This window comes from Arabidopsis lyrata (genome assembly GCF_000004255.2).
Source record: "Arabidopsis lyrata subsp. lyrata unplaced genomic scaffold ARALYscaffold_3, whole genome shotgun sequence".
Classification (NCBI taxonomy): Eukaryota; Viridiplantae; Streptophyta; class Magnoliopsida; order Brassicales; family Brassicaceae; genus Arabidopsis; species Arabidopsis lyrata.
Genome location: NW_003302553.1, coordinates 20,428,743 through 20,453,984, shown reverse-complemented (window position 1 = coordinate 20,453,984; position 25,242 = coordinate 20,428,743). Strand labels below are relative to the sequence as shown.

Genomic DNA, 25,242 nt, shown 5'->3' with positions numbered 1-25,242 from the left:
GTAATTTTTCCATGTTTGCAAACAAAAACTACATTTCAATGAACTAATTTCCACACACAAGAGGTTTTATATACAGAACCCTTTTGTCATTGTTGTATTCAAAACCCTCCCAGATTGATACTAGCACTTGTTTTTATACACATGGATGAATATTAAGAAGGACCCCAAAAAATCCCCAAGAAACAAAAAGATCAAAAATTAACATAGAGAGAGATAAAACTGGTTCAAGTCAATCATAGGCTACCTCCTCCATATAAACATGTGTTATTACTCTGACCGACAGTGCGGATTCTCCCTTATGTCTCTTAACAGATCTTGCAGCTCAGGGAACACCGATCGGAGTAGCAGCTCTAGTATTGCAAATGTGAGTTGCTTTATGCATACGTTTGACTGCGGTAGATGATTAATGTCAAGTATTAGTCAGACCATAACGATGGATGATGATGCAACAACTTAGTTAAACCCTTTACACCAAAAACAAAACAAAAAAAAAGCTTTTAAATGTGAGACACAGATCAATTCTAACCTGAGTAAAGTAGAAAATGTCTCTCGCACATCTCCTGTACTGCTTGTGCCCTACCAAGCTCACTAAGGCTGTTGGGGCGCCATCTGACCAAACATCAAAATGTTACTTCCACTGAGACTAAACTAACTCAATACGTCAATTGGAGAGAACCTAAGATACTCACCGAAAAGGAATTTTTTTATTTCACTAGCTCTGCGTGCAGCCTCGAGTTGCTGCTCAAAGGAACTGGGTTTAGCCACCTTCATGCCACCGAGTTGGCCTGCTATTTGGAAAGTTTTTTCACTAGGGTCGGTCTCATCCAATTCCTCTTGACTGTCATTCACTCTGGTAAAGAATACACCATTTGGCCATAGAATCTGGAGAGAAAATGCAAATAAGATTGTAAGCAACAAAAAGAGCGATCACTTTACTAGTACTATTATTTGATCTGCCTTCCTGCAACAATCAAAGTAAACTAGAAATATCTGGCATAATGATTTCCCTTAATGATCACCGACTTTTCTACATGAGTTATAATAGATTTCAGCGAATGATCAAACATGATGGCAGGGTCCCTAAGAGTATAGAAGAAGATTCAGTTAACTTCTGGACAAGATCAGAGAAACCCCAATTCTTACATCTTGAGCCCAACGAATTCCTTGAGCGACAGTGTCTTCATTCCGCAGCCAACATATCTCCCTCAGGAGTAAGTCATCCACAGCATCTTCCATAACTAATTGTAATATTTGCTTTGATATCCAGAAGACTTGTCTCCTATAATGACACCATATTAAAATTATTCGAAAACGGAACCTAATCAAATAGAATAGCATGATCAAAGACAAATAAAATCAGAAAGAATAACTACTTTGTCTCACCTTAACCAACCTCTTCTATTTAACTGAAACACTTTATCAACTAAGTTCAAAATTGGTACACTGACATTGGGCGGCATCCACTGTAATGAAAAACAGAGGATAAGAATGACGTTAATCAAAATTAGAAGATTCCAAAAAAGTAGGCTAAAATCTCTTTGGAGAATGTATCAATAAGTATAATTCTATTTCAGGTGCGTGAAAAGTAGTGCATGTAGTCATGAAAGTTTTTAGCCAGGTAACATACATAAGCCTAATTACAAAGTCTAATCAATGTATATAAAACTTTAGGGGTATATGGTGTACCTCGGGTGGCATGCCATGGGGATTTTGGACTAAAGCTGTCAATGGATCAGCATGCTGCAAATCAGTGAACCCCCTAACTTGAGATTTTGCCTTAAAATCATTTTCCTTCTCCGAGAGCGAACTCTCAGGCTCTCCGAGACGCCTAACCACTCTCGGTGGAACATACTTTGAGTCCAATTCATTATCTGAGTGCCACCCATTGGCTTCTGAGTCAAATCTGCCTTCCCCTTGGGTGTTCTCTCCAAGTTTGTCGATGTCTTCAGTATCAGAAATGCTGCTGTGCATAGACTCAGTTGCGCTTTCCCTAGAGAGCTGAGTGCTTATTTCATTTACACTCCAGGAGAGGTGGCGGGCAGGAGCATGATCATGCTCTTCTAGTGGGGATCCTACAACTTTGCGCATAAGGCCATCTGAGACACCTTTGAAACTACGTACAATATCGTCCATGGCATCATCAACATTAACTGCTCAATTCCAAGAACAAAATTAAGTAAAATGGAAAAGTAAAGCAACCACATAACACAATGTACACTTCTCTCTTCATTCTGATCGTTTTCCCAGAATTCAGTTTTTTAGCATAAAACAGGATGGATTAAAAATATTTTATTAATGGAATAGAAAGCGAGGGCTGACTTTTATGCTACATACATGTTACTAAAACAGCAGCGAACAATACCTGCAAGAGTTTTCATCACTGATGAAGACTTTCCAAAAGAATAATTCTACAGAACAAAAAAAGACAATCATTAGAACACATCCACCTAATGAAAATAGAAAGTAATGAAATTTGTGGGCGGCATTTAATCAGATCCACACCTTAGAGGCTGCGCTTAGAAAATCCCAAACTTCATGCTGTTCAGCAACATTAGCTATACACAAGAGATCCTGCAGCCAAGGAAAAAATGTCTTTATAAGAGAAATGTTGATGGTAACTATGGTTTTAAAGTTGCTAAGGGGATAAATAATACTTGTAGATACTTGTCCAGCTGAATACAGCGGCGATGAACAAAAGCATCTTCGGTGCTTGATGAGAAAATACGCTTGGGAGGCAGCTGTAAATTGTAATTCGGGATTTCTTTGAGTTGACGATGTAATCGCTCGAAATTACTGTATCTGAAGGGAAACAAATAAATATTTTACAATCAAGTTGCAGCTATCTTCTGCCTTTTACGATGGAAATATATATCAAAAGCTAGTGACATGAGTAAAGAATTTCAATGATGTACTGATATGATTTTCCCGTAATCAGAATGCTAAGAAAATAACCTTCTCTTAACAAACCAAGTTTTGTTTTCCACATCTGTCACCGCAATAGAATATACTGCAAATGATTTTGATCCTTGCTTCTCAAAATAAGCTCCAAGAACCTGCAGCCACACACAGACATACGAAATAATAATCTTAAGCTAATAATAGCATAATTATTTGCAAAACACACACACACACACACACTCATACACAGGCAAATGGAAAAGGTCAAGTGGATGTGTCACAGAAACAAAGAAAATTAAAGAAACAGTAAATATTAAGACAGGAGCTTACTCGACATTTGAGCTTTAGGCAGTGCTGACCCTCTTTGTGAAGAACAATGCTTTGGGATTTATTATCACTAATGTAGTTATCATTGTGCTTGATAAAATCTGTGGTGTAAAATTCTGTGATTAGAGGCCCCTCACTGACTCCTAATAGTGCTAGACTTGTTTCAGGACGTAGATTAAGATCTGATGTACTATTGGATCTTTTAAGCCTATTTTTATTCCCATCTGAACGAGAATCCTTTCTAACATCAGCCTCATAAATCTGGTGCCCTCCATCATGTAAAGATGATGTACTAAATTCCTCAGTCATCTGTGCTTGTGACTGCTTATCAATGCTCACTTTAGGGGGTAACTGCGCCACTGCATTTTCCTTTGCTCCAGTAGAAGAACCCTTTTTCAGAGATTTTTTGTACTCCTTCTTTTGATAATTCCTTCCTTTCGTCCACATGTTTTCAAGGTTTTCAGGAGTAAGAACTTCTGTTCTCCTTTGCGTCGCAACCTCTAGCAACCGAGCCCAATCTGCAGAGTGCTGTTGAACGTGTAGATCTGGGTGTCTGTCATTTATGTTTGGTGATTTCTGCTCAATAGCTTTTGTGAAATTCATACTTTTTGCTTGACTATCGAAGGCTGACAATGGGGCAGAATTGACATTCTGCTCTTCCCCAGTGAACTGCTCAAAGTTTCCCTCTTTAATAAGATTGATAACGATCTCAATCACCTCATTGATACGCCTGGGGCAGGAAAAAAAAAATATTAGCATCTCTGCCTTAGAAAAATGAAAGGCAGAGTTTGAAGTAAATGGCAAGCACTGAAGAGAACCCAGGAAAAATGATACATTTATCTGCAGTTATTCTTTTTATACATTATATTTTATCAATAGAAATTCTGGAATCAATACTTGTTCCTAGCTAGTTTGCAGTATACACATCGGTCAAGGAAAAGACTGAAAGGTAGATTTTGATACCAAAAATAATTTTCTAGAAGACAGAGATATATGTAGAGAACTTACTCGGGGCATGCTAAATTCAAAAGAGGTTGAATTACTAAGGAAGTAACAATCTCTCTAGCTATTGTTCGAACAAGAGGGCACTGAGCTTCTCGTGGTCTGAGAACCACAGATAATATGCCAGCAACTATTTTCTGAAGAACCTGTTAAAAAAACAAAGAGCATATATGTATAGAGTAACCAAATTAAGAGGGCAGCGTAATTTTCATCAGAACTATCCCTCATACCTTGTACTCACTCTCAGGTGACACGAGTGCAGGATAGAGTTCCCCAGAAGCCATAAGATGGTATTTCAATCTTTCATCTCTCTCCTCAGATGACAATGTCTTCATAACATCAATACCTATAGCAGCTTGGTTTCTTCTAAAACTTTCCAAATGATCACCTATCAGATCAACTATATCCCTACACAATTAGGCATTGATTTCATTATCAAGCAGTAATGATCCAATCAAAACTCGAGACTTTTTCAGGTGAAAAGTTAACTGATATAAGGGAAGAGAAATAAAGAAGGCTACCTCGTCAGCAAGTCAACGATATTGATCTCTTTTACCCTCACTGAAATTTCACCAAGAGCATCCATGATTACTGCACGTATGAGTTCAGGCGCTTCTTTATCAGGCGTAATCAAAGAGTACCACAAATTCACCACGAAATCATTAAGGATCTTGTCAATAAAATCATTAATTGCAGCTTCCACTACAGGAGAGTCGATTTTCTTCTTCCACCTAGGAGGAGGTGGGATACCAGAAAGACGTGCATCATTCACAGACAACTGCTTCTTCTCAAGATAAGACAACTGACTTTTTCTAGGAGTCGACACAACTTTCCATGTGAATTCAACCTGATTAAGAAAAATCCGCACACCGACAAGACCAAGGATTGCGATTGGCAAATTCATCAACATATTCTTACTTGTATCTGCATGAAACCACAAAAGAATCCCAAACAAGGAAAAAAAGCAGAGATTTAGCATATAAATATAGTCGAACAAAAACATTATCTTAACACCAACACCATAATATATAGAGAAACAATGTATATAAAGATTAAACTTTGATTCCAAACAAATAAACTAAGAACAGAGTAACCAATTACTCTATAGACTAATACCAATATACCATTGTAGAAGTTGTTATCTAAAATTAGGAAGTCCAAAACTGAAACAGCAAAATCGAAGAGAAAAAAAGGAGCAAAAAGTGACATACGGGACAAGAAATAGGTGACGGAGAAGATGCACAAGGCCCACCATACGGCCCTTACTTTAGCTTCTTCGATCAGATCCTGTATAGTCTCCATCGCCTTCATCTTCCCACTGAGAAAAACGCCGAAATTGGAGACTAATTCCAACGAAATTCGATCCAATTTGAGCTTTTTCAATCTCAAATTTCTTGAAAACAATCCCTAGCTACTGTGATGGAATCGAGATGCTGGAATTGAAGAAATTCAAGTGAAGCTGGACACAAGATCGTAGAGAATTGAATCAAGAGTAATGATGATGATCAAACATGGAGGATTCTTCTCTATTCTTCATCAACCTATCTGGCTTTTTTTTTTTTCTCTTATTAGACTGCGGAGACAATTGTTCTGGACGAAACTACGATGTCGTTTGGTATCGGATTCGATTAGACTTTAGAGATTACAAGTTCTTTATTTGCACCTTCGACAATTTGTAATTTTCCAAAATTGTATTTAAGTACAGTAAAATATCTATAAACTAATAATGTTAAAACCGTAAAATTCTATTCAAAGTATTAGTTTATCAATATATTAAATTATAGTGAGATTTGACTAATTTATAATTTTTTAAAACTTATATTTGAAAAGAAGTTCTCTTTTTTTTAATAACCATCTTTGTAGAACCAATATTACAAGTTAAAAAATAATAATGTTGTCTAGGAAACGATTCAAAAAGTTTTTGATGCAGCAAAAATAATAAAATTCAACTTTACCAAGAATTAATGCAAATTTAAGAAAAACAAATAGTACTACAATCATATTTCTCTAAATTTTATTTTTATATATATATATATACATACATATATGTATATATTTATATTACAAATTTATACTATTAATTTATGTTACTGGTTGGACCATATGTTATTATAAAATTTTCAAAAAAAAATATTATCTTATTATTTTATCAAATTTTTTTTTTTGGTAGGAGGAGTAGAGACAATTGTCTCTACCAATTTATTAACACAATTTATTATTTTATCAAATTGTGTTAAAAATTATACTAATGCAACTCTTACTGGTTGGGCTTTAATATTATTTGTAATGGTTTATTTTGTAAGATCTGTGTTTGTAATAGAGTAATTGTTTTTTTTTTTCTAATATGTAAACCGAAGTAAAAACCGAATAAACCGGAGAAATAAAAAACCCGGCTCATGTTCAAAACAAAAATTTTAGCTAATAACTGACCCGAACAAACCGATTACCGAACCGACCCGAACCGAATTTCAATTCGGGTCTATTCGGTGGGATTTTTAAAAAACCGAATTTCCCTCAAACCGAATAACCCGATCCGAACAACCCGGTTTAGCCGAACGCGCAGGCCTAATTGTGACTACTGGAATGAGTTGTGTTTTGTGTGGGACATGCGTGATCGCTTCCACTGAATAAATTTGTTTTTAGGCATCCCTCTCTCTCGCCCTTTTTATTTTCTTCAAGACTTCAAGTTAATTAATAAATGTTGAGAGTTCCGATTCAAGGTTCTAATTGTTGGTGAAGTTTTTTGAATGAGGGAAATTTAAACGAGGTTCAACAAGAATTTTAGAAACTGCTCTCACAAAAGAAATAATAATAATAATATTCATAGATTATACTTTTATTTATATTTTAAGCAACTGCATTACATTTTTTTCTTCTTAAATAACTCAATTTTACATTACTTTAACCAACTATAAAATAAATAACTTTTCTTAGGAATATCGGTATATCCATGAACACCATCCTTTTCAGCTTTCCATGTACAATTTGCACATCTATAAAAATCTCTATTCGCTCTGTAAATTTCGAACACGCCTTTCTTTATTTTTCCTTGGCTAAAACCACAAAAATAGAGCGTTGAATAACGAAAATTGACATGAAACTTCCAACCAAATAATTCACCTTTAGCAAGAATGTGAAATCCTAAATCATCATCTCTTGATTTACAATGGATTCCAAGAAGATAGTCGTTATCATTTTGAATCGTGACTCTCGTAAGATGACCTCGAGGTGGTTCTTTAGCTTGTTGAATTGGAAAAGCTTCTGAACATATCAAAGATATCACAACTATGGACATAGTGAAAATTGAGCAGAAATAAGAATTGAGATTTTTTCTGGATGAGTTTATCATGACTGTTGGTTAATGATAGCTTTTTTTGAGATATGTAAAATTTTGTAGAGTGATATATATCAGCTTTTAAAGAAAATAGATATTTATCTTGATTAACCTAAATTAGGAAAAAATCACTAGATATATTTTCATAATTACAATAAATGGAAGTTGTTTAAATAACCCACAATAATCAAGATTTTTTTCTCCAAAACTACTATACTTCCCAATTTTATCCTTCTTATTTTTGAAATAACATTAATTCATATATAAAATAATTAATAGTACTCCCTGTGTTTAGGAAAACAGAGTAATAGATGTTTCCATTAAATAACCTTGAAACCAATTGTTCGTCTACTCATCAAGCAAAACCAAATATGGATTCTGTAAGATGAGAGTCAATTCATTCATTAGGGAAAATGATTTACAACATATATAGTACTTAGACTATGGTTTAGACTAATACTAATTACAATTAGATCCTTAATATTTACAACTCCTTATACACACCCTCAAGATGGAGGGACTTCTTGCACTCCAATCTTGCAAATCAGTTCAGTAATGCGTGGCCGTGGAAGTGGTTTTGTTAATGCATATGCGAGCTGATCCTTTGTTGAGACATGGGATACACGGAGAGCACCTGATTGGATATAGCCACGTACGAAATGATAATCAAGAGCAACATGCTTCTTACGTGAGTGGAAGACCGGATTCGCACATAGATAAGTAGCCCCTATATTATCACAATAGATTACCGGTGCAGTGGATAAAGGAATGCCCATTTCTGTCAAGAGATTGCATATCCATCGCAGTTCCGCAGCTGTGTTAGCAACTGCGCGATATTCCGCTTCCGTAGACGAACGTGCCACACTCCGCTGTTTCTTCGAGGACCACGAAACCGGGCTGCCACCAAAGTACACAATATATGCATTCGTGGAGAGATAAGCATCCGAATCACAACCCCAATCAGCATCTGAGAAGGCATGTATGGTAAGAGGTGTATCCGAGCGAAGAAATATCCCATGTGACTTGGTGCCCGCAAGATATCGTAAAATCCTTTTAGCCGCTTGCCAATGTTCATTTGTGGGATGATGCATAAACTGTGAAAGGCGATTCACCGCAAAAGCAATATCCGGTCGCGTAAAAGCCAAATATTGGAGACTCCCAAGAATCATTCTATACTCCGTTGCATCATCTAGGGCCGTACCTGAGAGGAGAGATAGTTTCGGTGTTGGAGACATTGGTGTTGAAACAGGCTTTGTGTCAAGCATGTTATATTTTTGAAGTAGATCATTTATATACTTGCGCTGCATCAAGTGTAAGCCTCGGCGGGTTCTTGTTGCTTCGATTCCCAAAAAGTAACTGAGGGCTCCGAGATCTTTGAGTGAAAACCGAGCTGCAAGTGAAACATTGAAAGCTTTGACAAGAGCAGTATCTCCCGCGATGATAATGTCGTCAACATATACCAAGACATAGATAAAGGCATTGTTCCGATGATAGATGAAGAGAGAGGCATCAGCGAGAGAATTTGCGAAACCGGCTTGGAGAAGAAAACTGCGAAGTTCTTGATACCAAGCGCGAGGCGCTACTCACATTAGCTACTAATTCACATTCAAATCGACGAACTTTTTCTAATTGGAATTTGGATTGGAGGAAGGAGAAGCTCGATTTTCAAACAGTCGCTAGTGTATCCATCTTCGGAAAGTTAATTCCGGCAAGCCACAAGCAAAAGTCAGGAGTAACACCCGTACGAGCAAGCTGAATTTGCACTTGAAGTTTTGATTTTAGGGACTGTCTGTAACCTCCATAAGTTTGATTGCCAATTAAAAAGAAGAATGAGAGTGGTAGGGGCCCGCTGAAACTAAAGTGATTCCATAACAAGACAACTGGTATTATGATAGGTTGGCTATACCTTTAGCTTTCATCAGGAAGAAACATAGGACATCAGGGAGAAGAGCAAGCCGTCTGGAGAAGAAGATGTCTCAAAGTGGCTAAGTGTTTCAAGAAGTCAAATCCTAGCAATGAAGACTCGAGAGAAGAAAATCCTTATACCATAAATAAATAATTGTCATTGCTGGGCCAGAAGCTAGTTATGGGGCTTGAGAATGAGTCCTTTTATCTATCTATTTTATGAACCCCATCTGTTTAGGGTTGCCCTATGCATCCTAGTATAAAAAATTTTTAGTAACCTTGTAAGAGACATCGATAAAGAAATCAAGTTGATATTTCTTTCTCTCTGTTTCTCTTCTTTCTCAACTCTTCCTCCGTTTTCCCCCATTTCTGGTTACTTCAAGTTCTCGGTCGTATCATATTATTGAACCGGTAATGAGGAAATCTTTAAGAACCAGGTGGGAGTCATTTAACGATATGATCATTCCCTGGTAAGAAATGGTCTTATTGCAGGCCAATTCCAGAGTTTAGTACCAGCTTCAAGTGAGTCTGAGACTCGGAGATTTAACTGATCCTCTGGTACAGCTCCAACTGGAGTAAGAGACTGAATAAGAGAGAGAGCCATGGGTTCTTCGACACCCATATATTTTTTATGGAGTCATGGCAGTATTATTTTAGCCAATAGCATTCGAGCAAGTAAGGAAGTTGGGTTCTTGAGTTTTCCCCCACTGACTTTTGCGAGAGCATCATTGTTAGAGTAAGCTTGAAGAAAAAGTAACTTGAGGAATAAGTTATTTATTTAAATGAAGAGATTATTATTAAATCTTTGGAAGTTATCCATTGATATATGTTAGGAGTTATCTAAAACATATTATACTTTGTTTAGGAAATTAATTTTTATGGGTCTCTATATAAGAGTTGCCAAAGTTTGTGGTAAACCTAGAGAATTGAGAGAGAGATTAAGGAGAGCTTTAGTTTGAGTTAGTTCTAATGTTAATAAAAGAAGTACTTTTATAAATCCTTGATCAAAGTATTCGATTCTAGATTTGGTATCAGAGCCTTCAGCTTTGTTTCTCAAGTGTTGACAAGTACGAAGATCATCCGAAGCATGAGTGAATTGGTCACGATGGATAACAAGCCAAAGGAAGGAGGACCATCATCCATACAATGTTCGATGTTAAACAGTTCCAACTACACTGTTTGGACCATGAGGATGAAGGTTGCTCTCCGAGTGAATAAGGGGTGTGGGAGACAACGATCCTGGTTCAGAGGACATAGAGAAAAACGAGATGGCCTGAGCCCTCTTGTTTCAATCCATACCAGAGTCGCTAATTCTACAAGTTGGCAACCATGAAACCTTAAAAGCCGTTTGGGATGCCATCAAAGCTAGAAATCTTGGTGCCGATCGAGTCAAAGAAGCAAGATTGTAAACCCTTATGACTGAATTCAATAGATTGAAGATGAAAGAGAGCGACACCATTGATGATTTTATCAGGACTACAAAAGCAGCATCTTTGGGTGAGAACATTGAAGAAACAAAGATTGTTAAGAAATTTCTCAAGAGCTTGCCAAGGAAGAAATACATTCATATAATTGCAGCCCTAGAACAAGTTCTTGATCTCAAAACAATAACCTTGAAGATATTGTAGGAATGCTTAAAACATAAGAAGATCAAGTTTGTGATGAAGAAGATTCACAGAAGACCAAGGCAAGCTCATGTATGTTAACTCAGACTCCCAAGATGGTGGTAGAGGACGAGGCCGTGGTCGATTTGCCGATTTGGAAGAGGCCGTGGAAGGTTTGGTTACCAATCCAGAGATTACGGTTACCAACTAAGGGAGTTTGGCTATCAACAGAGAGACAAGTCCAAGGTAACATGTTAGCGATGTGACAAAACAGGGCAGTATGCTTCGAACTGTCCGGATCGATTTCTCAAATTAATCAAGCTTCAAGAAATGCAAGAGAAGGAAGAAGATGATACTCATGAAGCTGAATCACTTATGATGCATTAGGTAGTATATTTGAATGAGAAGAATGTGATGCCAAAAGACTTTGATACATGCTCCGAAAAGCTTGGTATCTCGACAATGGCGCTAGTAATCATAGGACAGGACATCGTGCTTGGATTTGCAAGATAAATGAGATGGTCACAGGTAAAGTAAGATTTGGGGATGATTCACGTATTGACTTAAAGGGTAAGGGTTCAATTTTGTTTGTAAGCAAAACCGGAGGACGAAAGATCCTAGCCGATGTGTATTATATACCAGACCTTAAAAGCAACATCATAAGCCTAGGACAAGCCACTGAATCGGGATGTGATGTCAGAATGAAAGAAGACTACTTAACCTTACATGACCGAGATGGAAACTTGTTAGTAAAAGCAACACGATCAAGATACAGGCTGTTCAAAGTGAATTTGGAATTAGAAGAAACCAATTGTTTGCAGCTTGTGGCATCAAGCAATTCAACAAAATGGCATGCTCAACTTGAACACATTAACTTTGAAACCATTAAGACAATGATTGCAAAAGAACTAGTCATACGGATACCTAGTGCTCCAAAGGTAAAAGAAACATGTGCATCCTGCTTACTTGAAAAACAAGCAAGACAAATGTTTCCAAAGAAAACTTCGTATCGTGCATTTCAAGTCCTAGACCTTGTTCACAGTGATCTCTGAGGACCTATATCGCCTCCTACAACTGCCAAAAAGAGGTACATATTTGTGTTAATCGATGATCACTCTTGTTACATGTTGTCGATTTTGTTCAAGGAGAAAAGTGAGGGAGTTGAGAAATTCAAAGGTTTCAAGATGCTAGTTGAGCAAGAGAGTGGTGCTAAAATCAAAACACTTAGAACGTATAAAGGAGGAGAGTTCCTGTCTTATGAGTTTCAAGATTTTTGTGAAAGAGAAGGCATCAACAGCCATCTAGCAGCGACATACACTCCTCAGCAAAACGAAGTGGTTGAAAGAAGAAACATGACTTTAATTTGTTGGAGATGACTAGAAGTATATTGAAACACATGAGCATGCCAAATTATCTGTGGGGAGAAGCGGTGAGACATTCGACTTACCTCATAAACAAAGTAGGGACAAGAGCCTTATGTCACTGCCCATTCTCTTAAACATACTTCCGGGCCGGACCAGAAGGACACATTACATCTTTATGGGTTTTTTCCCCATTTCATGGGCTGGATCTTCTCTAGAATCTTGTAGAAACGTTTGGAGGAAGATATGGAAAGACTTGGGGGATATTTCTCAAGACTTTGTCCCCAAGAAATATCCCTACAAATCCGTCACATTTATTAGGATCTTGCTAATCAAGGCCATATCTTCAATATCGGCCATTAGATCGCTTTATTCTCCACCGTCCATTAAAGAGGTGTTTTTGTATAAATAGGGATGAGATCCCTTATTTGTAATCATCCAGCATTTTTATCAATATCAGAGCAATTTAGTATTCTCTTGTCTTTTCCTGATTTTTTCACTCTTTCTGAGTTCTTTTTCTCACAAAGGGCCAGATTTCTTAGAGAGTAAGGCTGCCTAGTCTATTTGCTCGAGGAAAAAATATTATAGGGCCGCAGATTTGTTCCCAAAAGTTCAAGTCCGTGGCACATGGTATCAGAGCCATGTTAGATCAAAGGCAAACGAGATATTGAAAGATGGTGGGTCGTAACGAGGATGATGTTACCGATGGTGTTGACAGCATCAACATCGATGGGCAGGAGGCCTTTGATGCGAATGCGCCGAAGAGGAAGCATGACAAGAGCAGGGTTCGAGATGAGCTTGGGTCCTTAGGTGTCGCGGTAAGCGAGTTGGGGGAGAGGCTCGAGCGTGTTGAGCACTCGACTACCGAACTCGAGAACACAGTGTTCACCGAGATCGGTGGAGTTAAGAACAACTTGAGCGGATTTGATGAGCAATTCGTTTAACTTGAAGAGATGATGATGGGGGCGGTCAAAGCATTCCAGGTGAGCATCGAGGCGATGCAAGAAAACCTTGCATTGTGAAAAAGGGCGGTTGCCAATGGGGGGAATGGCAATGCGGGTGCGGGTATGATGGATTACCCGAGACCATCTCGATTCGATGGAGCAAAAGATGGTAAGGAAGTTGAGAATTTCATATGGCAGATAGAGCAATACTTTGACAATCTCAGGCTTGGAGACGAGACTACAAAGAGCAAGGCAGCCACATCCTACCTAATGGATACGGCCATGCTGTGGTGGCGGAGGCGTCACGCTGATATTGAGCGGGCCACATGTCTGGTGGATACTTGGGAGGAGTTCAAGAAAGAACTTAAAAGCCAATTCTATCTCGAGAATTTTGTCTACGAAGCGCGGAGGAAGTTAAGGGAATTGCGACAGAAGAGTATGATCCGAGAGTATGTCAAGAATTTCACTACCCTAATGTTGCAGATTCCAAATCTGTCCGATCAAGAGTTGGTGTTCCATTTGATTGATGGACTCCAAGGGTGGGCAAAACAAGAGTTGCAGCTACGCGGAGTGAAGTCGGTGGATGAAGCTATAGCCGCGGTGGAATCTCTTTCCGATTTTGTCACTCAAAATCAACCTGAAACATACAAGAAGAAGGAGAGAGTGGTGCCTAAGGGCAATGGAGAGAGGAGGGACCAGCCAACATCAACTTACCCTCGGAGTCAAGAGAAGAGTTCGGGGATGGAAGAATATGAGGCGAAGAAACGCTCTTTTATTCCGAGGAGTGGGTGCTATGTGTGCAAGGGACCCCATCCTGTGAGGGATTGTCCGAAACTTGGGTCATTATCCGCTCTCCTTGAGCAAGCAGAGGCGGATGTCCAAGAAGAGACGGGCATGATCGGGTCCTTGCAGCTATTCAATGCTCTTAAGACTACTCCAACGTCTAAGGCAAAGAGTAAAGGTTTGATGTACATGGATATCCATGTCAATGGGCGGGCAACTCAAGCGATGGTGGACACAGGTGCTACCCACAAATTTGTGTCCGAGGGAGAAGCTAGGAGGCTCGGTCTAACATGGACAAAGGGTGATGGTTGGTTGAAGTCGGTGAATGCTAAATCTCAACCACTCCATGGTGTTGCACAAGGCGTGGAGCTTAGTATCGGGGCTTGGAAGGGAATGGTGAATTTCTCGGTGGTGTCTATGGACGACTTCAAGGTGGTACTTGTGCTCGAATTCGAAAGACAAGTATCGGCAAATATGCCCGCACTTAGTACGGTAAGCATCCTTGAGAAGGGTTCACCATGAATGGTCCCCACCATGGAAGCTGAAAATAAGAAGGATGGTGAAGTTCGGCAACTCTCGGGAATGCAGTTCTCAAGAGGCGTGAAGAAAGGTAACCCATCTTTCCTTGTGTTTTTGAAGTTGGATGACGGGTTTGGAAAAGAATTTGTCATCCCGCCGGTGATTGAGAAAGTCTTTGAAAAGAATAAAGACGTAATTGCCGCCTAAGTTGCCGGAGAAACTACCACCTAGGAGAGAGGTGGATCATCGGATCGAGTTGGAAGTAGGAGCCAAACCACCTGTGATGACCCCATACCGCATGGCTCCATTCGAACTCATAGAACTTCGCAAACAACTCGAAGAACTACTTTCAACTGGGATGTTGAGACCATCGAAGGCTCCTTATGGCGCACCGGTGTTTTTCCAGAAAAAGCACGACGGATCCTTGTGGATATGTAATAAGAAATAAAGAAATAAGAAAAAAAAGTCTTAACACCTTTTTTTTAACTAATCAAAAAGAATATTTATTTATTTTTATTAAATTTTGATGTCAAAATGAAAAACAAGTTGAATTTTTCTTCGAGCAAGATTTTTTTTTTCCTTTATTATTTTTTTATACTGAATTATAAATATTTCATTGATAATGTAAACAGTATAGGTTACAAACATATTCTAGTTAGATTCCACCATGCTTATGTAAATAATAACATTGTTTTCTTAAAATTTGTGTAAATGATTCGAGAAAGCACTATATGTACTGATGTACATATGTAATTTCCATCGTATAAGTAAACAAAATAAATACTCAAAAAAATATAAATAATGTATGAGCAAAACATACTTTCTCTATCTCTCTCCATTTTTCTCTCTCAGACACAGATTACATAGAGGGAAAAAAACAATATGATGAGTTTCTTCAAAGTTTGTAAATTCTTTACCTCCAGGAACTCTGGTAAAATATCTCCGGCCACCATCTCAAAACTATCCGAGGAAAGATTGTGGAAAGAATTTCAAGAAGAAGATCACATCCTGAAGGCCCATGTAAGGTCCTCGATACCTTCGCCAGAATTATCCGGTGGGAACAGGACCGGTTCAAATGCGTAGGGCAGATGGATAGTGGTCCATGGGACCATCAAAATTTTAAAAATTTACTTCTATTTAATAATCATTTTTATTTAAAAATTTTAAAATATATCCCGATTTCTTAACATTGAAATGTATATTACGATACATTTTTTCAGAAATAAACTTTATAAGGACCTAAACAAATATTTTTAAATTAAATAAGTCTAAATATACAAAAAAATTTAGTGTATATAGTTAACGGTCCAATACATATATGTTTTTTTTGGTCCTAGCTAGGGTTCTAAATACTATTAGGCCGGACCAGGGTGGAAGCTACCATTAACGGCCAAGCGGGTTGCCTTACGAAAAAAGAGTTTTTGCCATCTCGGTCCACTCCCAACTCAATATCCTTTTGAACCACCCAAAATCACATTCAGAACCAATGTAACCAAAAATAAGATAACCGGTTTAAGTAATTGTTCGGTAATGTTTGGTTTTCTAGTTTGAAATTTCTTTTTTTTTTGGTAATTAGGTCTAGATTTTTCATTTTTATCTAAGCGAAAGCGGATAAGAGATTACATATGTACATATAGTGCTTGGCTATGAATTCTATAAGGAAAATCTATATATATAATGGGAGAGTCTTCTCTCCATTTAGGCTATCCACATCATCATCCACATAAGCAACACTATTTATTTTACATTAAAATAAATTTAAAATATTCATTTAGTGCATATTTATGTTACTTATAATTAATAGAAAAATTAAATAAATAAAAAACGAATTATTTAAAATATATAAGATGTTAAAATAACAAAAATAATACTATAAATTTTGGGAGAGTCTTCTCTCCATTTAGGCTAGGACAAATGTTAAATAATTCGTTTTTGGGAGAGTCTTCTCTCCATTTAGGCTAGTCTTCTCTCCATTTAGGCTAGGACAAATGTTAAGTTTTTTAATTTTATGAATTGTAATATATCTATATATTTTGAACATATTAAAAAATCTTACTACTACCAAAAAAAAAAAAAAATCTTACTATGTCTGAAAATATATTTTGAACATAGTGGTTGTGTTTTGTTCAAACACGTTTCTAATTAGATTATTTTTTGAGTCTCCAAACTTCCGAGTCTCAATGTGAAAGAGCCGTTGGTGAAGGTGCCATATGAATCCAAATGGGCTTCGTGGGTTTTGTGTTGTTGACTCGGCCCACGTTGCTTTTCTCTTTTGATCCAATTGACCCATTTGATGATACATCACCGTTTTGATGTTTCTCTGTTGTCGGAAGAGTAGCTCTAGTGTTGACAGGGCCGGCCCAAACTATTTGAGTGCTTAAAGCAAAAAAAAATTTGGCCTATTAAGAAAAACTGTTATTAAAAAAAAATACAAGTTTTAACATGTTTGGGATTCGAAACCGTGACCTGTACAACAAAAGGGAAAAACAGTCTATTTCTCCCCGAGAAGTATTGCATCATAACAGATAGAGCCCAAACTTTAACCTCGGTCCTAATATCCATGAAATGAAAGTTCTATTCCTATTTTCCCATGAATTCAAAGTTCAATACCTGAATGTCCCCGATTTAATAGTTCGAGAGCTAAAGCCACACAGAACTGGGTTTAATCGGTTTACTGTATTCAAAATCGATAAACAAACCAACTAAACCTAATTATAACCAGATTAAACCCGTTGACAACCCGATTTAACCGAATACATTTAATTTAATTAATTGTATAATATGTTTGGGCAATTTTTATTGAATAATTAAGAAAAAAAAAACACGATGGCTTTCTTCTTCGTTCCCCTTCGGTGAACAGTGATGTCGATGCCGGTGATGGTGGCTATAAATCTATTTTGCAGCAGCTCCCCTCTTCTTCTTGTTCCTCCTCTCCGCCCTGATCTGCTTCACTATTGGAGCTTCATCGGCTTTGATTAAACCCGACTCGAGACCATCCGACATTATCCCATCCAAATTGAAAATTCATCGTTGAATCTGCCATTGTCGGCTTGATGGTTTGTGTTGATTCTTTTATGGGTTTTGTACTTTGTTTCCCAATTGATTTTAAGATGAGAAATCGAACAAACAGAGAGATAATTCAATAAAACAAATGTAATAATAGAGATGTTGATTTGGGGTAATTAGATTGTTGTATTTGCAATGTTGCAATTGAACGAGTTTATCTTCAATAACAACACAGTAATTAATGGTGTTTGCAAAAATAGAGACGTGGATAAGGCACTGGAGATTGTTAACGGTGCTTCAATGTTTTCAAAAAGATTTGGACTTTGAAGACTAAGAATGAAGAAGAGACGAACAACGTGCTGCAATTTTTTCGTTTTTTTTTTTTTTTTTTTTTTTAAATTATTGAAACCTTCTATATCAAAAGAAAGTTTGATATAAGTGGTTTGGTATCGGTTTGATTGGTTTTCTATTAGATTTAGTTCGTAAACCGATTTAACCTAGATTTATGGGAAAATAGATGAAAACTATGGATTCGGGGAGATATAGGTTGACAAATATTGTTTCGGAGACATTTAGCATGTAGTCATAGATTGGGCTCTATCTGTTATGATGCGATACTTCTCGGGGAGAAATAGACTGTTTTTCCACAACAAAAGACTTCAAACTAACCACTAGACCATAGTAACATTTTAAAAATTGATGCCCTTAAATCTACTTATAATTATTTGATGCCTAAAGCCCTTGCTTCATGGGCTTTAGCTATGGGCCGACCCTGAGTGTTGATATATGATATATCTATCATAGTCATCCTTGTTAACATTTTTTCGAATTCCAGGTATGAACTGTTTCCATAATAGGGTTTAAACCAATGTTGTGAACCACTATTTTTTTTATAGTTAAACATTGTTACTAATTATCAAACAATAGTAACTATAGTAAAAAATATTTGCAGTATAATGAGAGGTAATTCTTACCACTTTCACTTCTCGACATGTTTGCAGAAGAGAATTGCTGGAGTGGAGGCATTAAATGAATTGGCTTCTTATATTTGAGTGTTAATTTATTGAGACTTCAAATCAATTTTATATATCTGGGAGAAATGCAAAGAGATCGTTGCTTTTGTGTGTTTAATAATGTTATGAGACGTCAAAAATTAGAGTATTTATTTGCTCATAACCGTGTCAAAAAAAACAAACAAAAGTGAGTTTCGTCGGCCGTGAAATACAGATTCCTATTGGGCAAAAAACAATGAAGGGACGTATCTATGGGCTACTATCAAGGCCCTTTCTCTATCTCACACGTCTCTTCTTTTTATTTAGGACCTCGTTTAAGGTAACATCTAATTTCACATCCTTTTCTTTCTGGGTCTGATTTACCTCCAAGAACTCCAGTAAAATATCTCCGGCCACCGTCTCAAAACTATCGAAGAAAAGATTGTGAAAAGAATTTCAAGAAGAAGATCACATCTTGAAGGCTCATTTAAGCTGCTCGATACCATCACCGACATTCAGTGTCGTCTCAATCTTTGGGAGGACCCTTAGCAAAACTAAAAAAAATTAAGTTCTCTTACTAAAAAAAAAATTCTAAAAATTGGGCCCTTTTTTCAAAAAATTTTTAGAAAAAAATTTTGGACCCATGGCAAATGCCTATGTTGCCATGGGTGAGAGACTGCCCTGCCGACATTATCTGGTGGGAACATGTCCGGTCCAAATGCGTAGGGCAAATGGATAGTGGTCCATGGGACCATCTAAAAATTTTCTTATGTTTAAGACTCATTTTTATTTTAAAATATAGCCCAATTTCTTAACATTGAAATGTATATTACGATACATTTTTCAGAAATAAAGTTTAAAACGACCCAAACAAATATATTTAAATTAAATAAGTCTAAATATATACATAAAATTTAGTGTATATAGTTAAGGGTCCAATATTTTTTGTATTTTTTTGGTCCTAGGGTTCTAAATACTATTAGGCCGGGGCAGGTTGGAAGCTACCATTAACGGCCAAGCGGGTTGCCTTACCAAAAAAGAGTTTTTGCCGTCTCGGTCCACTCCCAACTGAATATCCTTTTGACCATCCAAAATCACATTCAAAGCCAATGTAACTAAAAGTTAGATAACCGGTTTAAGTAATCATTCGGTAATGTTTGGTTTTCCGGTTTGAATTTGTTTTCTTCTTGTAAGTAGGTCTAGATTATTTAAGCGAAAGCGGATCAGAGATTACATAAGTACATATAGTGCTTGGCTATGAATTCTATAAAGAAAATATAAGAAAACAAGAAGGAAAATATAAGAAAATCAGAAGGAAAATATAAGAAAATATAAATAAAAAATAATTAAGAATAGAATTAATTGAGGATATAGTTATCTTTTAAATTAAGTGAGGATCTTCCTAATAAAATTAAAATGGATTAATATGATTTTTTAATTTTAGGTGCATGTTAATTAAAACAAATAACAATTGAATATTTTCTCAAATTTTATCCATAAAATAATAATAATATAATATTTAAAATTAATATATCCTTAGACTATCTCCCTTTCCATATTTTACTGAACTTTCATCGGTTTGATAGAGATAATTTTTATTTTGGATATGCGAGTACATGTTTTCAAGCATGTCCCTCTTTTGATCAACCAGCCCATAGCAACTTCTTTGCCAGCCAGCCGCCATTCACACTTCTTGATGTTTCTACTTTTATTGGCTCACATATATCTTATTCGCTCTCTTGCTAAAACTTGCTCTAATATACTTCACAACAATTTTTTATTTTTAGGTTAACAACATCATATGCAAATTTTATACAGTTCTTAAAACATTATTTTATTTATATTTGAATCAAAAATACAATTTAATACTACTTTAACCACTTGAAAAACCATATAACTTTTTGAGGCAAGTTGCTATAACCATAAAGACCATCTTTTGTTGCATCCCATATACAGTTTCTACATCTATAAAAATCTCTTTTCGCCCTGTAAATCTCGGACACGCCTTTATTATGTTGTCCTTGGCTAAATCCACAGAAAACAAAAGTGTTGAATTTCGTACGTTTACATGAAATTTCCAACCATATAATTCACCTTTTTTGAGAACGTGGAAACCGAGATATCATCTTTAGATTTACGGTGGATTCCAAGCAAATAGTCATTATTGTTTCGTACCGTGATCGTCGTAAGAGGCCCTCTAGTTGGAAATGGTTCTCCATCTTGTTGAAAACGTTTCATAGCATGTCACATATATCATCACTATACATATAGTAAATATTGAAGAGATGGTGGCTATGAGATTTTTTTTAGATGAGTTTATCATTATGATTTGTTAGTGATGACATTATCTTTCAATAATTCATAATTTATACTCCCTTTGTTCCTTATTATTAAAAAAAAAAGAATTAGTTTCAAAAAAATAAATATTTTAAGTTTTCTATGCAATATTTATTAGTTATTATTAATGAATTGTACATTTCAAGAACAATCTATTTGAATACTATTGATTTAGAGTTATGAAAAATTGTTAATCACATAAATAATATATTTATAATCAATTTTTAATATGTTTTCTTAATATATGTGAAAATCCTACAAACTACATTAATAAAGAACACAGGGAGTATATAGTAACATATATAGTAGCTTAAAATAATTTAAATATTTATTTACTTAGAATAACCTAAATTAGCAAAACCTCATGACATATTAAAGTGATTTATAAAGATATACATTTTTTTAAAAAAAATAACTAAAAATCTTTGTATCCTAATATATTCAAAGATAAACATTGGTGTTGAACGGGTTATAACTACATCCACTCTTAGTTTATTTATTTGCTTTTATTAATTTAAATAAGATTTAGTTTGTTCAAGTGTAAGCACCACATTCTGCCTTATTTAAGTCTGACACAAACTTTTAATTTAGTTTTTTTTTTTTTTGGTATGAGCCTTTTATTTATAGTTTATCACAATATAAAGGTCTCACATAAATATGCAGGTTTTGGAAATACATATAAAATTCTAAATGGTAATTCATATTTTTCCCGAGCCGGATTTGAACCTCATGCATTTTATATTTTGTAATGCAAATTTTTTTGTTCCACATCTTCTATAACAATTTAACTATCTACTATATTATACAAATAGATTTACATTATATACATTTCATCTTAATAGATAAAGAGTAACATTTTTCATGTATATATATATGTGAATTATTGCTTCTGGTTATCTAACTAATATTTTAACATCTCTTGGATTCTTAGAAACTTGTTCAAGAGATGCTAAAGTGATTATAATATTCGTTATTGTAGTAGCATTATGATTTATATTTGGGTAATATTAGGGAATAGCCAAATAAAACACTTAAATTAAGAAAATAGCAGAAAGAAACTTTTTTGTTGCAAAATAGTTATGGACCCACGTTGTCGGATGATGTGAAATACCAAAACTATCCTTTGTTTGTTGCGAGATCAACGATATGCGAGACAGTTTCGTGAGATTTTTCAAAATAACATGTAACATTTAAACTTCGCATGTTATATTGAACTAAAAGACATGATATTTCAAAAAACATAGTGAATTTTTAAGAAAAAACATTGTTATGTAGTGGCTTTTTAAGAAAAAATATTGTTATGAAAAAATTAATCTGAATAGAATCTTTTTAAAAAGAAATCACATGTAATCTTAATAAAAATCGTGTATTACTAAAAAATAATCATCTTTTTTAAAAGAAATCACATGTGATCTTAATAAAACATGTGTATTATTACAAAATAACATGATAAAGATAGATATTACAATGAATAGAATGTTTTTTCCAAGAAATACTATGTGTTCTTTATAAATAACGTGTAGTACGAGAAAAATACATGATAAAAAGAGATATATTATGTTATCACATGTAATTCGAAAAGAAAGCGTGTTACAAAGGACATTTACGTAATTACACATGCATTCCGACATGTTACAGACATGTTACTGTAGCTCATGGTTAGTTTGTATATTATTTTTGAATCCATGGTTACTTTGTATATATTCTCTTTATATTTTCTTGTGAATCGATGAAAGAATTATGAATGTGTTTAGGTCCAATCATAAAACGTTAGTTTTATTGTACTATACAAGTAGTTAGTTGTTAAGCTTTAGGGTGATTGTTCTTATGATCCCAACGAAAGGTTTCAAAAGCAAAGTTTCTCTTGTTAGCCAAATCACCAGGGACTGTCATGATTCCGTAAGTCTCTAAGAGCATAGCGATTTTCTCTTCGCTCATTTTCTCGTAGTATTCTTTTTTGTAACAGGGTTAGAGAAGAGGCATCTCAGATGAATGTGGCTGCTGTGGTTGCGACTTTCGGATCAATTGCGGTGACTGTTGTTGCTGTTGAGTCTGAGGTGTAGCCACAATCACCTCTTTCAGATCGGTCGTAGAAGAGCCTTTCGAATCCTTGTTTCCCATCTCTTTGAATTTGATGATTTTTACTTGGTTATTGGTAAAATGGTCAATGGAAAATGGAAATGACTTCACCCTTATAAATCTTTTCTAAGTTTTAACATGCTTGCAGTATTAAAGAGAGTTTTATTACTTTTTGCACGTATTCACTAGAAATGCATTTAGTAGGAACTTTCATACGAGTGCAAATTCAGCAATTAGACCCATGGTTACTGCAAGTGTAAATCAAATTCAGAGACCAACATGAATCCTATTTATCTCGAGAATTTATAGTTAAGAATTCATATGCATTAACATCTTACAAAGAATATTATCATTAGAGAATGAAAAAGATCTAATTGGGTTTAGGAGTGGCCCATTCAACCCTAAGAATGAGGTTATCATAACCATATCCATTCAATGTGTTGATTGCTCGCTGTGCATCTTCCCTGCTGACAAAATTGACGAATCCAAATCCTCTGCTCATGCTTGTCTTCTGGTCAATGGCTACATGACAACAGGTTACAGCACTAAACGGACAAAACAACTCCATCAAATCCTGTCCACGGGTATCTTCAGACAAATTAGTCACACGGACAGTCAGTTCCCCTCATTTCTACTCCTCATGTCTGAACCACCAGCTTTTCTGTCTGCACCTTCTCTCATGCTTGGTGAGACATAAGCAGCACTGCCAGTTCCAGTTCCAGCTATAGTCAGTGTAGAAGTTTGTGCTGTTAAAGGCTCGTCCATTAAGGCTAAGAGATCCTTCTGTTAGCACCTTGATGTCCAGTGGTCACCTTTCTTATGGCATAACCTGTAGACCATGAGGACAGCACCCAGTTTTCCGAACTGAGACATGCTTTCTCCTGATACCGACCATACTATCGACTGTTCAGCGTTGCTACCTACGAAGCACGGAATCGTCTGTGAAGCTACGTTTCTCGCTCCGGAAGCGGAAGCGAAGCGGAAGCGCATCGGAATCGCTCGGAATCGCGTTGGAATCGCGATTCCCAAAATGAAGCGTTTGGAAGCGTCGTGGAAGCGACGATTCAGAGTTGGAAGCGCCGTTGCGGTAGATCGGAAGCGTCGCTGGTGTTGATCTCTAGCCCATAAGAGGAAAAACACCCTAAAAAGTGAAGATCTTGAAGAAGATCAAGAGAAGCCACTAAAAACGGAAACTTTCACAAAACCCACAAAAAAGTAAACGACTTTCACGGAAGAGAATTAGCAGAATTTTCAAACAAACAGTCAGATCCCAAAATTGTGAAAGGAAGAAGATGAATTTTGTGAAAGCTTTTGCTCTGTATTTTTTTTTTTTTTGGGAAGATTTTAGAGAAGAAGATGATGATAATAAATGCAAAGCTGACTCCTTTCACCACCAATCTCTCGTCTCATTTACTACACAACACACTCTCTCTCTCTCTCTCTACTCAGTGCCTTTCTCTCTCTAATCCTTGGGTCAAAAAGTCATTGACTTTTTTTCCGTAGAAGCAGAGTAGTGGTGGCGTTAGGGTTTTGAGAAGCTTATTAATTAAGTTTCTGTAATCATTTGATTTTCTATTATTCGAATGAAAGATTAGTGTAAAGTAAATTAAATATTCAATAAATCTCTATATATATATATAATATATATATATTTACGCTTCCAATACGTACCCGCTTCCTAATTTTTTAAAAAAACTCGTTTCTCCGCTTCTAAACGCTTCCGCTTCCACGTACCCGCTTCCGATTCCATGCAGCCTAGGTTGCTACCTAAAATATCCAAAAGAATAAAGATCTCAAAACCTCAAAATAAAAGTACACTTAAGATGGTAAAGCAAGATATTTCTCCATCAAAAACTATTTTTAACTCAAAAATGTAGTTGGTAGCTAGTAGCCCTGAGACGGATCTGGATATCCAGCAAAATTGAGTGTATCCGGATCCGGCGGATCTGTCATATTACTATCCGGATCCGGATCCGAGAATCCCGGATATTCGGTTTCCGGGTATCCGTAAGAAAAACCGGATATCCGCTGGATATCCGGATCCGATCCCAATCTCTCTCCAAGTCACGATTGCTAAGATTCTTCACGAGCTCAACCACCAGATCTCTCAACTACATAACAGATCCACCACGCTTCCTTTCACTGATCCGT

The 25,242-nt window shown here is 36.2% G+C and overlaps 3 protein-coding genes and 2 pseudogenes across 3 annotated transcripts; all 5 read right to left on the bottom strand.

The window, feature by feature from the left end:
• Positions 1–12: 12 nt before the first annotated feature.
• Positions 13–5,836, bottom strand: LOC9319997. Its single transcript, XM_002883884.2, has 15 exons — positions 5,439–5,836; positions 4,749–5,151; positions 4,458–4,635; positions 4,234–4,373; positions 3,229–3,955; positions 2,953–3,053; positions 2,655–2,799; positions 2,503–2,571; positions 2,363–2,408; positions 1,687–2,150; positions 1,384–1,463; positions 1,144–1,279; positions 690–882; positions 527–609; positions 13–390 (listed from the first exon to the last, which is right to left on the bottom strand). Exons 1-15 carry the CDS (start codon positions 5,536–5,538, stop codon positions 268–270), a joined length of 2,988 nt encoding a protein of 995 aa, XP_002883930.1. The 5' UTR covers positions 5,539–5,836; the 3' UTR covers positions 13–267.
• Positions 5,837–6,582: 746 nt separating this feature from the next.
• On the bottom strand, positions 6,583–7,839 carry LOC9322056 (S-protein homolog 24). Its single transcript, XM_002883883.2, has one exon. The coding sequence runs from the start codon at positions 7,574–7,576 to the stop codon at positions 7,124–7,126; it is 453 nt and encodes a 150-aa protein (XP_002883929.1). The 5' UTR covers positions 7,577–7,839; the 3' UTR covers positions 6,583–7,123.
• Positions 7,840–20,543: 12,704 nt separating this feature from the next.
• Positions 20,544–21,054, bottom strand: LOC110229713 (S-protein homolog 27). The gene is given in 4 exon segments (XM_021030437.1): positions 20,544–20,717; positions 20,720–20,796; positions 20,799–20,904; positions 20,906–21,054. Coding segments are annotated over 4 exon segments (450 nt in total). The 5' UTR covers positions 20,999–21,054.
• Positions 21,055–22,550: 1,496 nt separating this feature from the next.
• Positions 22,551–23,267, bottom strand: LOC9319994 (annotated as a pseudogene).
• A 90-nt stretch (positions 23,268–23,357) lies between these two features.
• Positions 23,358–24,099, bottom strand: LOC9322054 (annotated as a pseudogene).
• Positions 24,100–25,242: the final 1,143 nt, after the last annotated feature.

Bases quoted from the DNA above. Each gene is read 5' to 3' on its own strand.
- LOC9319997 (XM_002883884.2), bottom strand. From the start codon at position 5,538: ATGAAGGCGATGGAGACTATACAGGATCTGATCGAAGAAGCTAAAGTA. The intron at 4,374-4,457 runs GTATGAGGGATA...TTTTTTTAACAG, and splicing joins CACCTGAGAGTGAGTACAAG to GTTCTTCAGAAAATAGTTGC. The intron at 2,572-2,654 runs GTATTATTTATC...CCTTGGCTGCAG, and splicing joins AGCTGGACAAGTATCTACAA to GATCTCTTGTGTATAGCTAA.
- LOC9322056 (XM_002883883.2), bottom strand. From the start codon at position 7,576: ATGATAAACTCATCCAGAAAAAATCTCAATTCTTATTTCTGCTCAATT.